The sequence below is a fragment of the Actinia tenebrosa genome, unplaced genomic scaffold (assembly GCF_029948245.1).
Source record: "Actinia tenebrosa isolate PJP-AT-01 unplaced genomic scaffold, QUT_ActTen_1.0 PGA_scaffold7__59_contigs__length_16204524, whole genome shotgun sequence".
NCBI lineage: Eukaryota > Metazoa > Cnidaria > Anthozoa > Actiniaria > Actiniidae > Actinia > Actinia tenebrosa.
Genome location: NW_028292584.1, coordinates 15,894,690 through 15,910,457, shown reverse-complemented (window position 1 = coordinate 15,910,457; position 15,768 = coordinate 15,894,690). Strand labels below are relative to the sequence as shown.

The window sequence follows — 15,768 nt, the reverse complement described above, 5'->3', positions numbered from 1 at the left end:
AATCTTTAATAATAATAATAATCTTTAATAATAATAATAATCTTTAATAATAATAATAATCTTTAATAATAATAATAATATATGGCTTATATAGCGCTTATACAAGTCTGTTCTAAGCGCATAGTAACATAACGTTAAAGGAATAAATAAATAAATAAGATAGATAATATGATTATAAAGAAAAAGCTAACTTAAATAAATAAGTCTTGAGTTTAGATTTAAATAAAGATAAACTGGAAACATCTCTAATTGAAGAAGGTAGAGAGTTCCAGAGGAGCGGGAAAAAACCTCTATTTTCAAGTCTAAAATATTTAGTATGAAATTATACTAAAAAGTATGAAATTAAACTAAAACAAAGTACGCTTAAATTTTGGTCTGGTTATAAAAAGGCTGAAGAAATTTAAAGAAAATTATAAAATTTAAACGTTTTCGACCAAATTCATCATCGACATCGCTATCATCATTTATATCATCAATATGATATAAAATGAAGTTTTATAATTACTCATAATACTTCGTAGGCTTTGGGGAAAAAATAAGAGAAAATAATTAACTAAACAAAAGTAATAGTTAAAAAAGTTAAAGTTTTCAGAAATAAAAAGGCACTGGCACTTCCAAAGAGAACACAACATGGACCCCGGAAATTTTTTTTTTTTTTTTTCCTAGCTGGTGAGGTTTTGTTGCATGTCGACAAACCACGCCCCAACTGCACTATGGATGATGTCATTCAGTCAATACACAACCCGACACTGAATCGTTTTGAGCAATCTTTGGTAACTATGAGAACCATAAAAGATGATTCTTGCATAATTGAGGTAGTTTTTTTATCAAAATACATTATTAGTAGTAATTAAGTTTTTTGTGTCTAAACTGGTAGTTAGTCATTGCCAAAGCTTAACTATTTTGTTAGAAAAAACTTAAAAAGCCAGCAGGGAAAGAAAAATAGGTGAGTAATAGATACTAATATTGTGGAAAAAACTAAATGAAAAGTGAGACGTTACTCGGTTTAATCATCTCTTTGTCTTAACGTTAAATCTTCGAACAAACTCTTTTTTTTTTTTTTTTTTTTTTTTTTTTTTTTTTTTTTTTTTTTTTTTTTAGGAATAGAAATGGAATAAAAGCCGACCGTTCAGGAGAGAAAACAGACAAGGAAATGAAATGATTTTAGTTAGCTTTTGAAGATTACTGAGAAAGCCTATATTTAACATACATAAATAATTTTAGATTGATATAATGGAAACTCCAAAAAACATACTACTAATTTACAAATACTTCATAAGGTTTAAAAATTGTATACTATTATTCTTTATTTTACAGATAGCTTTGGTTTTAGTATTTATTTTTACGTGTAACATGATTTGTAATACTTGTTATTTAAGACTTTCGACAAAAGTAGCTTTTAGTTCAGTTGTCCAATATCGGGATTTAATCTCGATAAAGAATAAGAAAAACCATGAATGGTGCAGGTTGCAGAAATGGAGAGTAAATTGGAAAGGAATGATCGGTTCTTGTGAAGGTAAAATGGCATGGGAGAAAAGAGAAGTCAATTCGTGGTATAGGACTGATCCAGACAAGAGTTACATCAAGAAATGGGATCTTCAAAATGCAGGTAATGGATCTTATGTTAATCAAAAGGGCCTTAGCTACCATTTGGACAGTGTGGTCTGGTTTTAAAAAGTGGTCAGGCTTTTTCTTACTTGCGTACTATTTCTACGAAGGGAAAAATAGTTATGAATGTGGCTACGGCCCTGATCTTTCAGTTTTGCATCACCAAAGCTGTAGAACAGTTTACCTCAGCGAATCAGAAACTGCTTTCGTATCATAATCAGTACTTATAAGTCAGTGGTCAAGACTCTCGTTCTCTTTAAGAACACCAACCACCTATTATATTCATGTATAGAACATTTTAAAGTTGACTTGATTAATTCATCTTAGAATGCGTATATTTTGATAGTCTTTTTCAACAACCCTTTGTATATTTTATTTCGAGTAATTATTCATGATTTTCTTCTCGATTTGAATTTTAGACCTAAATTTTAGCCAATATAAATTAATATAAATCAATAATATTATGATCTATTCAGTAAGAAGTAAGGCAGGAGGCAATGCATTAACGATAGGCTTTTAAGAAAGTTTTTTAAGCTCATGGAACTTTTTTTTTTTTTCACCATTTTTTATTATTATTTTTCTATATATATATTGATAGGCAAGTTCAGTAAATTGTGGATCCAGTCAGTAAGCAAGAAAGGCCACATTAAAACATTCGGAGGAGATTCATGGAGAATCTACGTTAGACAAGGACCACAATCAATTGCTCCAATTGTTATTGATCATGATAATGGCTTGTATGAGGTAGTTATGCTTATTACAGAGCCTGGCAACTACTCGGCGAATATCTATCTTGACTATACCTTATGTGATGGCTTAAGGGAACCACCGACTGGTTGGTTTATTAATGGTAAGTGTACGTATTCTTCGTTGGCAACTGATGACGTCGTAGCCGCCATCTTGGTTAAATTTAGCAAAAGAATTTTCAGCTTGTCTCAGCTTGTATTTTTAATGTTTTGAACTAGATAATGATTCTTTCGTTTATTTATTTATTTGTTTGTTTATTATTTTTTCATATATATATTTTTTCGATAAGCACTTGTAATGGGGGATTACAGCTATTGTATTTATACATTTATATATTTTTATATATATAAAGTATTTTGTTTAATTCTTTTTAATTTTGAAGGAACAGACTATGGAACATACCTTGATCCAAAAGAAGGCATTCTGGGCAATATTGAACACGACCATATAAACCGTCTTTTAAACAGCTTCAATTTTACAATACATGGTAGGCCACCTTCCAGTCATTAGACAAAACCTAGTGTTAAATCTGGTAGAAGTGTGTGTAACCAAGAGATCTAGAAGTACTAGCTGTTGCCATTTAAAGTGTATATGACACGAAATCATTTCATGGTTTAAAATGTATAGTTTGTTAATAATAATAATAAATATATTGTAATAAAATTTGTTTCTAAAGCTTAATTCTTGAGATATGTAAAAACAATTAAGCCCAATTTGTGACGTCATTTTGTTGAAACGTACTCTAGATTCGGTAGTAATGTATTAAATATAAATCGTAATTCATATAAAATAACAACAAAAGGCATATTCTATTCAGCTTCATTTGATAGCTTACGTAGAACTTTTCCAATGTTGGGAAACTGAAAAGTGTACTACCTGAAATTAAGATTCTACATTCAAACTTATTTCGTGCATTTGCAACTAGATCTGGAGACTTGTAAACAAAATGACGTCACAACTTGTGCTAAATTTTCTTGAATTTCTAGAGAAATACGTTTTTGAAACAAATTTAACTGTGATATTCTTATTCATGCCAATAAACTACACATTTTTAACATTAAAATGTTTTCATGTCATATGCACTTTAAACTGTAATCGCTAGAGAGAGCACACTCGGCGAATCGTGAACACTTCGATCTTTTTCAGGTTATTATTTCCTGAACTTTTTACTCTTGTTGCTTTATTACCTTTTAGTGGTTTTCTGTTATTGTCTTTCCTTGATTTATCATTTAATTTGAAGGTTACTATTTAAGTAGTTTTGTCGTTCGGAGTTTATCTTAAGGACTAAACTAAATTCTCATAAATGCAAGTCAACTATGCTAAGTGATAAACTGTTAACGGTTCGAAAACGTTCGACAAAACTACTTAAATAGTAACCTTTAAATTATATGATATGACATAGGCAAATATGTCTCATTTTCTTGATCTCTTCTTCAATTTACTTAACCAGTAATTCAATCTTGAAACCTTGAGGTTTAACGAAACTTAGTTGGTACTTATTACCACTGTTTCATGGACTTCTGTTGTTTGTTTTTGTAATATGTATTTTTAAATATTTAATTTCAAAATTAAACGTCTGACGTTCTCTACAGTTTTATCCTTCCTTTTCTTTGTTCTTCATTAATTGACTTCATTTGTTTTTCGATTCTTTTATCTTTCTTTTTTCTTTCTTTTTTCTTTCTTGCTTTTATCTTATTTAGTTAGCTTTTTTGTTGTTGTTGTTCTTTATTTGTTGTTATTTTTTAAATAAATTTCGTTTACGATACAGAATCTTATTTTGGTGTATAATTTTTATGTTTTTCGAAGGAGATGCTTCCTCGTCATCAAAAAAAGCTCTAGACGACCAAGGATGCTATACCAAATGTTCGTTGTTATGGGATGGTTATGGATATTGGAAGGAGAATGAATGGTTCCTTTACGAATCAAAACATGGTGAGTCAACCATTGCAGTAGAAAGATCAGTGAAATTAATTTTCCACAATAATAGTCCACGTCACAGTCTAAGCGAGACGAAAGATGAGCTTGCAATGATAGAGGCAAGTGATCTGAATAATTGTCCAATGTGTTAAAAAAAGTCTCTATCATTGCAAGCTCACCGTTCGTCACGCTTCGAAACTATATAGGGGCCCTAGAGTCCTATTGTATTATCACCTGCCCTTGGGCGAATCATAAATAAAAGGTACGGCTACCTTTCGAGATGGTGCAGGGAACTATGAAGGAGATTATCGTTATTCTGTGTCTCGGTATATAATTTGAAATTATATATACAGGAAGAATACTTCATAAATAATAAAATGATGATGATATTTTAATGATTGTAAAGTTGGATGCCCTTTATTTAATTATGTCACTTTAAGTGCTACATAAAATACACTTGAGGCAGCTGAACATTATCAGATAGTAATAGAAACAAATCGAGATCGCGAATTTGGAAATTGAAGCTAAATAGCTAGCGACTTAAAAAAATATCATATTTTATCATATAATTATCCATAAAATACCTATTTTTCTCCTTTTCGAAAAACTGATATTTTCACATGTGAAAATAACATGTTATTTTCACATGTGAAAATATCGTTACCATGCTATTAGTTTATAAATAAAAACTTTGTATAATGATAAAAAGCTTATTAAGTTGATTTTATGGATAATTATATAATAAACAGAATATTACATGGGCGCTTGGAGATACGAAATTTATCTTCTCGTGTTGAAAATCTCTCACTCTTTCGCTGCGCTCACTCGTGAGAGATCTTTTTAACACTCGAAGATAAATTTCGTATCTCCGCGCGCTCATGTAATATCCTCTATGTCTTGATAGAGGGTATAACACGGTTGGTGCGAAGATAATATGAAATTTATCTTTGATTGGTGAAATACTTTCTTAACACGCAAAAATAAACTTCATATCTTCAAGCAAACGTGTAATTTTCGTTTTATAATATAGACACATCAAACAAAAACTTTTTGAAAGCATTGGAAAAGACGTTATCGATATCTTCACTAGTGAGGATATGGAAAATATGTCACTGAGGTCCCGGATGTAGTTCGTACGAAAAATACGAGTGACGTATTTTCCAGTAAAACACTAATGTTCATATGATAAAGCAAATTCTCTTTTTACAGTTGCATCGAAACCTCCTTCTAACCACCAAGCTCAAACAAAGAGGTCTGGTACACTGTGGGTTTATGGGGACTCACTGGGCATGCGCTTTATTGATTCCATGAAAGAGCATCCGCTGTGCACAAGTATTTTTGATAGATGTGGTTATACCTATAATTGGATATACGAGGTAAATAAACTGTTTATCATTTCATTATCTAAAATATACCTTCTTTTACTACTTGTTTTAGTTTTGTCTTACTATAGTTGATTGCTTGTATTGTTTAACTGGTTAAAGATAAAGTATGGAAAGTCTTATTTATCAAGCTACTATAAAGCATGCAACCTTGCCCAAAAATTCGTATACTTCTTTCTTTCTTTCTCTCTTTTTTTTTTTTTTTTTTTCCCTCTCTCTCTCTCTCTCTTTTCAAAGAAGCCTATAGTTAAATTTTAATTCCATCTGTGAGTTAGCCTTGCCTTGACTTTAATCAACCCAGATGCTGCTTGAGGGCCGCTCAATATATGAGTTAGCCATGCTCTGACTTAGAACAACCAGAGGTGTGTTTCAGGGTTCTATCAGTGAGTTAGCAGTGCCATACTTTGATTCTCCCAGCGGATGTTTCAGTGTATAGTATTGATAAAATATGAAGGTTTTTTCTTCCTCTTTCTTTTGCATGATTCATTTGTGTATTTATATTTTTTAACCTTTTCAGGTAAAAGACAAGCGTCATCCTCTGAAAGTAAGAACTGAATTCAACAAAACTGTCGTCATAAACAAGATCAGACAACTACTTGAAAACCAAGACATCAATCAACCTGATAGCATCTTCGTGTTCAGCCTTGGTGTTCATTTTCCAATCTCCTTGAGCTTTTCTTCGTATCAAGATTTGATAGAATCCGTTATATTATTACTGAATGAAAAGAAGAACGGAAGAAAAGCCTTTCAAGGGACTGCTGTATGGAAAAGTACGACAGCTATAGAAAAACATAAGATTACTCGTATTCCATGGCCCGCTAAGCCTCTGAACTACACCATGTTTAGATTTCTGACTACACAGGTGAGATAGATTTTAAGGAAGCACGGGTGGCGTGCGCTGCTAATGCGCGGCCTCTCACTAAGGAGACCTGGGTTCAAGACGCCGGTCTCGGTGTCGTTTGTGGGTACAGTTGCTTGTTGGTTCGCTCCTGTGCTTCAAGAGTTTTACTACGGTTTCTCCAGTTTTTACTCCCTCCACAAAAGACAACTTCTAAATTCTAATTGGGTTGCAAAACCTGTTTGGCATTTCAAAGCCGCCAACCCAGGAGTGGTAAACGCATTAGATAGACACTCGCTCGTACGTTAGTCCCTTTTCCAAATTTCAATTAAGACCCCGTTTACACTGACACGGTTTCAGAATAAAACATTTCATGAGCATGAAACCTGATCGCAAATGATACGCTCACCGACAGAAGTGTTTACACAAGAACTGTATGTCGTATTATTCTCATTCCCAGGCAACGCGATTGCCCTTTACACGAGACCACTGGTAAGGTAACCAGATTGACAGCGTGAGGGAGGAAAACCAGAGAACCTGGAGAAAAACCCTCGTGTAAGGGGAGAAAAACAACACATCAAACAAACTCATCTGACATGTTGATTTTGTGGAGGGAGGAAAACCAGACAACCTGGAGAAAAACCCTCGTGGCAAGGAGGAGACAACAACACATCAAACAAACCCAACATACATGCATATGTGGCTCAGCCAATATTGGTTAATATAAACAAACCTAATTTAATGTTTAATATAAATGACGTCTGACAAATATGTTTCTTGCTTTCTTTACTCTAACAGAGGAATCAACTGTTCCATACGTTCTCCATGAGCGCCATGTGTAAGGCAGATATAAAGGTATTGGACGTGTATCCCCTCAGTACGGCATTCCACCAAGGTACACTGGACTACGTGCATTATAACGATACTGTATTCTATCCTGCAGCAAATGTTATAAAGAACTATGCGATTGCATCAAGGCGGCGAAGACAGGAGAATACGAAAGAATAGCAACAAGAACATTAGAGTGTAATTTAATTCCTTGAATTTAAAGTTTAGAAATCTGAATTTTTGATTCGAATTCATAAGTAAGAAAAAGATAATTTTGAAGCGACACGATGTAACCGGCATGCAGATGAAGATGTCATTTCAAAGTTAAAACAAAAATGAATAAATGAAAAATAAAATTAGTATTATTTGTTTTTGTACGTTTCTGCTCGTATATCATTATGGCTATCATGCAGTAAATAGATAGGTTGACATAATAACAATACTAAAAGAATTTCCCTTTAGGCGGGGAAAACGCAACTAAAACTACGAATTCTAGCGCTGCCTGGCGTTTCTGATCTGTAAGCATGATCTGATTGGGTGACCCGAGTCTGAGGTCAGTGATAATTTATTCCTAATCGATAATTTTACTAAATCACTAATTTGCTAAATCACAAATGTTCTATTCTTGTATGACAACCTTCTTGCAAGTAGGTGTATCTTCTCAACGAATTCCGGGACTCCCATTTTTTATTTCGTATTTTCATACTAGAACTCACAATTAAGGTTTGTGCCAAATTTTAAAAACATTGTTGGAAAAAAGCTATTACCCTAAGCTATATTACCTTAAGCTTTATTACCTTAAGCTATTCTCGTTAGGCAATAAATTTGAATAAGAAAGAAAATTCGAGAAGAATTGTGGTAACTGTAGCCATACGACGCCATCATGGAACGGTACTCAGACTTCAAAGACTGATCGCTTAAAGACGGAAATATAATTCTAATAATAATGATTTTATTATTTCTAATGCAAATGCTAATTTCTATATGAAAAAGAACACAAAAGAACATAAACATTTGTATGTATAGTTTAATTTCTAGTGGTAGAAATATAATAAGTTTTAGAAATCCGATTTTTCAGGATTACTGATTCTATTTCTCAAAATCATTATTATTTAAACTTTGCCATCGATCCAATTCAACAAGGTTTGTAAACGGGACTCACAAATGGGACATTTTTTGAACTGTGATTTTGAAGCTAGGCAACAGTAAAACCTCTGTGTAAGGAATCGATACGAAAACGATATGTTACGAATAAAGGTCATAGCTGGTTATCAATCCTATATGGTTTGCACTGGCCATGTACTTGAAGTAATACAATTTGAACAATACAATTTGAAGTGATTCAAGCTGAACACGCCTCGCTTTCAAATATTATTTATTTGTAAGTATATGTATAGGAAATCGCACGATCTCGAGTACAATTTGGAAATTAATAGACACGAGTAATGTTTTGAAAGTTCTTGTAATTGCAAGAGCCTTTAGGCGAGTGCAATTAAAGAACTTTCAAAACATTACTCGTGTCTATTGATTCCAAATTGTACGAGACGATCGTGCGATTTTTTGTTTATAGTTCACTAAAATTTTTTCTTTATAGTTCAAAATTTCAGTAAAAAATGCGAAGCGACGCCGTTCATCTTTGTCTATTTGGCGGCCGATTTTCATTCCATCACGCAACTGAAATGCATAAAATAGATTAGTTCTTACGGCTTTTTAAAAATTTAAAAATTTTTATTTATGTTTTTTAAGTACAAAATGATAGAAAATAATTGTTTTGACATTGTTTTGGCCGTGTTGTCATAGCGACTTAATTCGGTTTGCTACGGAGTACAATTAACGCTATAATTGTACTCCTCTCGACCAACCAGAGTCGAGTAATTTTGTTGAGTGTACTATAAATGCATAAACAAATACATTTTAATTATCTTAATAAGAAAAAAAGACAAACAACGTGCGGGAAATATAATTTATATAATTGCGGAAAATGATTACGAAATCACTTATAGTTTTACCGTTTAGGTAATTATTTATCTATAGATCGAGTGCAAACCGATCCGTGAAATAGAGCTAACTAATTAGTACAAAATAGCACCAATGAAACAATTGAAAACAAAAGAGTAGAGTACAAACACTATAAGTGTGTAACATAAATACCACTAAATACTGCTAAATTATGCTAATCCTATTGTTTTCTATTGTTTAATTAGCACTATTTACTACTAAATAGCGCAAAGTGTTGCACACTTTTAGTGTTTGTACTCTAATAGCCCATTCACACCAAGGCTTAAACGTGTTTTAAAGTAGTTTAGCTAAACAGGTTTGGAAAACTATCTACGAACACTGCACAATCTTTGGTAAAATAATGCATCTAAGCTATCCTTTGTCTTGCTCTGATAATATTTTACAAAGTTTCATTATATTTTAGGTTTCTAGTTTCTCAATTTTTTTCCTAATGAAAACATAGTTTAACCTAAACAAGTTTAGGTGTGAATGGGGTATTAGATTTGTTTAGTGCTATTTAGTTTTTGTGCTATTTCATGGATACATATATCTAAATAATTAAGGTAGAGAAGAGCGGATTTTGAAAAAAAAACACTAAACGGCCTCAATTCGCGCTGAAACTTCGCCAGAAGACTGAACAAAGTAAAAGCAACGACTGCAGCAAGTTTTGAGGCAAATTGTTGAGTGTAACATTTCATTGTCATAATTTATCATAGCTCCCATACATTCCCTTATAAACCATACACAGGAACCTTGTTTGGACTGCCTGTGGTCAGTGCTAGACGGATTTTTGACCCCACCACCTCCCCTTCGGCGACGTTTCGCCATTATAACAGTTCAATCCGGTAGCTTAATCACTGCCTCGGCAAAACTCGTGTTCTCAAAACGTAACCGCGTGTATGAAGTGAATGTACTTCTTTGGCGGTGAAAATTATATACTATTTGTTGGAGAAAAAATAATGATAGCATTTTCCTTTAGAAAATAATTTGCATTTCTTTTCGTCTAATTTTTGTCCTTTTGCATTTTTAATCTTTTATCTGTATATAAAGCTAAATAATTAGCGCTAGATATTTTATATTTATTTATTGTATAGTATAAATTTGGTTTTCCAATTTCCAATTCGAATTGCTCCTTTTTTGTCCTAATTAATGTCAAAGAAAGAAAGAAAATTGGATGGATGGGTGGATGGATGGATGGATGCATGCATGCATGCATGGATGCATGGATAAATTGAGTGATTGAATTTCAATTTTCTTTTCAGATTCTGAGTGCATTCATGGCTAAACTTCGTCTAATGAATGTAATTATCACATTTTATATCGCGATAGGCTTTACAGTAGTAATCATATTTTTTACGGTTTTAAATAATTTTCTAAGAAACAATGACCAACTAAAGAAAACCGTCAACACGCTAAATAAAAGCAACAACATTTTGGATTTTCCGCATCAGTGGTGTCGGATAGAAAAATGGCGCCATGATTGGAAAGGGTTGCTTGGCGCATGTGCTGGAGACATTGCATGGGAGAAAAGAAATATTACATCTCCTGATCGCACAAGTGCAAGAGAAAGTTATATCAGCCGTTGGGAGCTCAGTCCTCCTGGTGAGTTATCCGTCATTGACGTCCCGTTGTTTTGGATACAGCAGACAACAACTAATGGTAAATGTGATCGATGTACCGTCTTAATTCATCTTCTTTGTATTCTCTTCTGGTGAGCCGTTTATATGAATCGATGTCATTACTGTAGCAAAGCTTTGTTTGCCCCCTGGATGACACGTAATGCCTTGCGATCCGAGATGGCCCCAGTATCGTCAAAGTAGTCCATTTTTAGCCATTCATCGAAAGCCACCCTCCAATAAGCTTACAATTAGAATAGATTTTTTAATGCACCTGACAATAATGATCGTACTGAATATTTATAGGACGTTTTAGTCGTTTCTGGATTCAGTCAGTGAACGTAAAAGGGGAGTTGAAGAACCGAGGTGGAGATGCATGGAGAGTGTACATTCGTCAAGGACCAGCTTCGCTAGCCCCAGTTGTAATAGACCTCCAAGATGGACGATACGAAGTGCTATTTCTTATCACTGAGCCTGGGCTCTACAAAGCGCAGATCTCTCTCGACTACACGCTTTGTGATGGATTTAGAGATCCACCCGCAGACTGGTTTATCATCGGTAAATTAAACTTGCCACCGTTTTCGTTGCTACGCGCTGATCGACTGGACTACAATTACGAGAGGGAAATCGGGCGATAGACTATACCGTCAAATAAATCATTAGAAAAAGTTCATATTTACCTGTTATCACGGTCCCCATAAACCTCTAAATACTCTAACGATTTCATTTGATTGACGACAGTCTATTGTCTTTTTTTTTTTTTTTTTTTTTTTTTTTTTTTTTTTTTTTTTTGTCGCGACTATTGTCTCGATCAGCAATGAAAACAGTGGTAAACTTCAACCCTGATTATCTCAGACGGTATAGCATATACCATTTAATCCGAGGGTCAAGGGTTCGAGTGCTTTACTTATATAAGGCTCAGGCGAATCAAACTTCCAACTTCAAATGAGCCGTACGTAAGCATTGGAAACGATGGATAATAAGGCGGTCTTCTTTTATGTCAACAGGTTTGACTCATGTGAAGTTTAATGTTTGTATTCGGCATTAGTTCTCCATTCTCCTGGCACCTTAAATTTATAATAGCCTGGTTTTTGGAGTTGTTAGTCGTCATTAATTAGGCTTTTTGGACCTGAAATATTTTGAAACATCTCGTATCCTTGTAGATATTCATCTGTTCTGCAGCTATTATTCAAAAAACGAGTTGTAAAGGTTTTTATGCTCGTTGCATGTTGCACATGGGCGATGTGATTCCAATCAGCGAAACGGCACAACGTTTTGAATTTTTACCAAACTTTGTCTGCACGTTTTCAGTACATTTTCTCCTGTGCTGGTATTATTTAGATATTAATATAATGCATTTCTGGCTTGCTAATTAATATGTAGCATGCAACATGCAGCCCCTCGACATGCAACATGCCACAAAACCTTCACCAACCTTTTTTGAAATAGCTGTATACGTTTTTTAATTTAGGGACAATCCAAGGAAAGTATCAAAATGACGGAGTGTTAGGTTATATTGGAGATGACTACATTCTCCAACCCTTGGAAGGAAAAAGAGAAACAAGTTTTGTTATCGGAAACACGACAGCTGTAGACAGCCAAGGTATTATGAAGAACTGTTTGGACTTATATAAATATATATGGGACATATCGTTATTTTGTTATCTTCCATGCTTTTTTACTTTTTTAGGTTTCTTTGATCATTGTACCAAATATTCTGAAGGTGTCTGCACATCATACAGGAAATCCATTCCCTCGTGTCAAGATGAAGCAATACCAAAATGCTTTCTCTTATGGAATGGACATGGTCAGTGGATAAAGAACCAATGGAGAACCTACTTTACAGGTCTGTATTATAAAGTTATCAATTGCCAGCTGAGTTGATCTTCAGAAAGAACTCAAGGTCAACCAATCAAAATTGAGGATTCGACACTGTATTTTGATTAGGATTTTCCCATGATTCTGCCAAGAGAACCAATGAAATATGAATTCTTCACTTTGATCGTAAATGCTATTTGAATTCATCGACAGGCAGAATTCCATTTTATTTGACAAGAGAAATCTATATTGTACTTGGCCTCTGCTCCAAAAATGCTAACCAAAAATAGTTGACCCATAATTCCTTTCAGGGAATGCGATCAACTCAGCTGTGGCGGATCAGGATTTTGAAAAGGGTGGGGGATTCCAAAATGGCTGCCACGCAGAAAAGGCTGCTAAGATTGGTTTCACAAAGGGGGGTTCCCATTTCATTCTACTCAGCATAAAGAACATGATTGTCCATGCATAGATCCGCCACTGGCTATCTTTAAAATAGCTCAAGGGGCAATGCAAACGGCGAACGTCAATCGGTAATTGGCGATCGAAACCCAAATGTGGACATCCATCTTAACACGAATAATTGTGGTGTTTTCAATGGTTTCGTCGACTACGGGGAACAATGACCTCTGTGTTCTTAATGAGAATAATAATTAGAAACACCAGCCGTTCAATCTGATCTATTCTTGAATCTTGGAATGTCCTATCTCCTATCGCCTATCGCTTATCACCTATCGCTGTTCGTCCCTTCAACCTTTTCTGAAATAGCTGTACATCCTCGAGCACGTAAAGTTTGACAATTGTTCGTGAGAAAACGACCCAAAATAGCCTCCCAAAATATACCTCGCTTTCTGAAAACATAGGCCTTTTTTTGTAGGGTTTTATGAGAAGAGAGATTCACCTGCCAGTACGTCTGTACGTAGGTCGGGAACATTATGGATGTTTGGAGATTCGGTCAATTTACAGTTCTATGGCCTTGTAAGAAGCCGTCCTCTTTGTACTAAGATTTTTAATGATTGCAAAGAGAGCTACAACTGGATCTACCAGGTATTTTCTTCCAGGAACTGTGAAGTAATTATTTTTTCAATTACCTGAACAATGCGCGCACCATTCAGCGAAGACTTTTGATGACGGGTTGACGCGGTTGTTATTTGATGCATGTCTTCGTGATAGTGTGACTACACTTACTTTCGGTTTTGCAATCGCCAATCACCAATAGACCTTTGTATTGATACGGCGGCCATCAGCATAGAGTGGCAGGGTTACGTTTTCAAATAAGTAAAATAATAATAATAATAATAATAATAATAATAATAATAGTAATAGTAATAATAATAATAACGGTTTAATGAGGGCATTTCTACAAGGTAGCTCTACATTCATCATGCTAAAGTTGAATATGGAATAATAAATCTATAAAATGAGAAAAGTTACAAATAAGAAAAAGTAAAAGTTTTGGAGTTTCGCATATTGTTCCAACTACCAGTAAACTCAATTGCTTTTTAAATGCGCTTGTCGCTGAAAAGCACAAAGTCATATAAAAAGACGTTCTTACAGCTGTGTCGTCTATAATGTCTTAAAACAATAGAATTAAAGATGGCCGCCGTATCGGTAAAAAGGTCTATTTCCATTCGCCTTCGCCTTTCTTTAAATAGCTGTATATTGTGTCATGCAGTTGGACAGTACTTTAGTAACTGCCAAGATTCAAGACGTTAGTAGGTTGATTGGTCAAATTGGCAGTAGTAGTGTGTTTTGTGGTGGCTAAATGCTGAATGGGTTGGTCTTTTTTCTTGTACTTTTTGTTTAGGTGCATAGTGTTTATGAAGGAAAGTCAAATTATGACGGTAAAGACTTCAACCCATCGATCATTTTGAGCCAAATTCGTGATATACTCAATAGATCAGATATGGATCAAAAAGACAGTGCTTTTGTCTTCAACATGGGTGTCCATTTTCCCATCTCTCTCAACTTCACAACTTTTAAGGCACTTGTTCACAACGTCATACAGTTGCTTCTTGCTTCAGATGAAGTTAGTAGTAAAAATGGATCACATGACATGACAACTGAAAAAAAAATATGCGAGTAGCCCGAAAAGCAAGGCAGAATCATACAACACAAGAGAAGGCTTAAGGAAGAGAAAATTTAAGGCTTACGTTATTTGGAGAACAACCACAGCTGTTGAGAGAGAAAAAATCACAGTGATATACCCAGTACCTGTGAACTTAACAATGGCAAGATTTCAAACATATCAGGTATTAACGAGTAGAAACTCCCACAATCCGAGTCAAAACTAGTTGACACTCCTACTCAGTTTCTCTTTCTGTTGACGCTTATCCTCAACAAGTACTATCCAGGTTCTTCCATGGACAAACAGAGTGGCATAGTCAATCCAGAAAAGAACAAACATAAACTAAAAACTGATCTCTTTTATTTCAGAGGGTGCATCTATTTCAATTATATGCCAATTCAGCAATGTGCGAAGCAGGATTGCCAGTATTAGACGTGTATCCAATAACCGCATCATATCCACGAGGTACACATGATGCAGTTCACTTCAGTGACGTCACACATGTATTTGTTCCTGTCGCCGAAACCTTGGAAGCATTTTTTAGCGCCAAGAAAAATGCCAATAACGTGTATTTTAATGAAACATTTGGATAAATAAACTATTAGATTTTTGACAAGCTAAGCCTTAAAAATAAATATTCATAACCAAAAAATTATTCATTTATTTCTTCATTGCATTTATTTTCGACCACCTGTTAAAAACTAGGCCGACGTTTCGGCGAATACTTGAAAAATAATACTATATTTGGCCACACTTTGCAAAAGCTAATTGCCTAGCTCGGCGTGACTTTCCTGTTGCTTGGCAACAAGTCATAGTTTTTAAAGGTGAACTCAAATACAAATAATTCATTTATTTTGTTGAATGTGTTAGCATTTGCTTTTTGAAACTGATGTGTTTTAAGAATTAAATTCTGTAAAATTATCACTGATTCTCAAGTGTCATTTCAAGGTT

The 15,768-nt window shown here is 34.3% G+C and overlaps 1 protein-coding gene and 1 pseudogene across 2 annotated transcripts; both read left to right on the top strand.

Annotated features, from left to right (window-relative positions):
• The first annotated feature begins 818 nt into the window (after positions 1-818).
• On the top strand, positions 819-7,679 carry LOC116287413 (uncharacterized). Its single transcript, XM_089039748.1, has 8 exons — positions 819-946; positions 1,102-1,609; positions 2,207-2,458; positions 2,738-2,842; positions 4,162-4,287; positions 5,482-5,648; positions 6,172-6,516; positions 7,291-7,679. Exons 2-8 carry the CDS (start codon positions 1,234-1,236, stop codon positions 7,498-7,500), a joined length of 1,581 nt encoding a protein of 526 aa, XP_088895874.1. The 5' UTR covers positions 819-946; positions 1,102-1,233; the 3' UTR covers positions 7,501-7,679.
• A 106-nt stretch (positions 7,680-7,785) lies between these two features.
• Positions 7,786-15,433, top strand: LOC116287434 (uncharacterized; annotated as a pseudogene). The gene is made up of 8 exons (XR_016121760.1): positions 7,786-7,873; positions 10,581-10,977; positions 11,241-11,492; positions 12,406-12,537; positions 12,625-12,780; positions 13,627-13,796; positions 14,557-15,001; positions 15,186-15,433. The product of XR_016121760.1 is annotated as an uncharacterized LOC116287434 (transcript).
• The last annotated feature ends 335 nt before the right edge of the window (positions 15,434-15,768 follow it).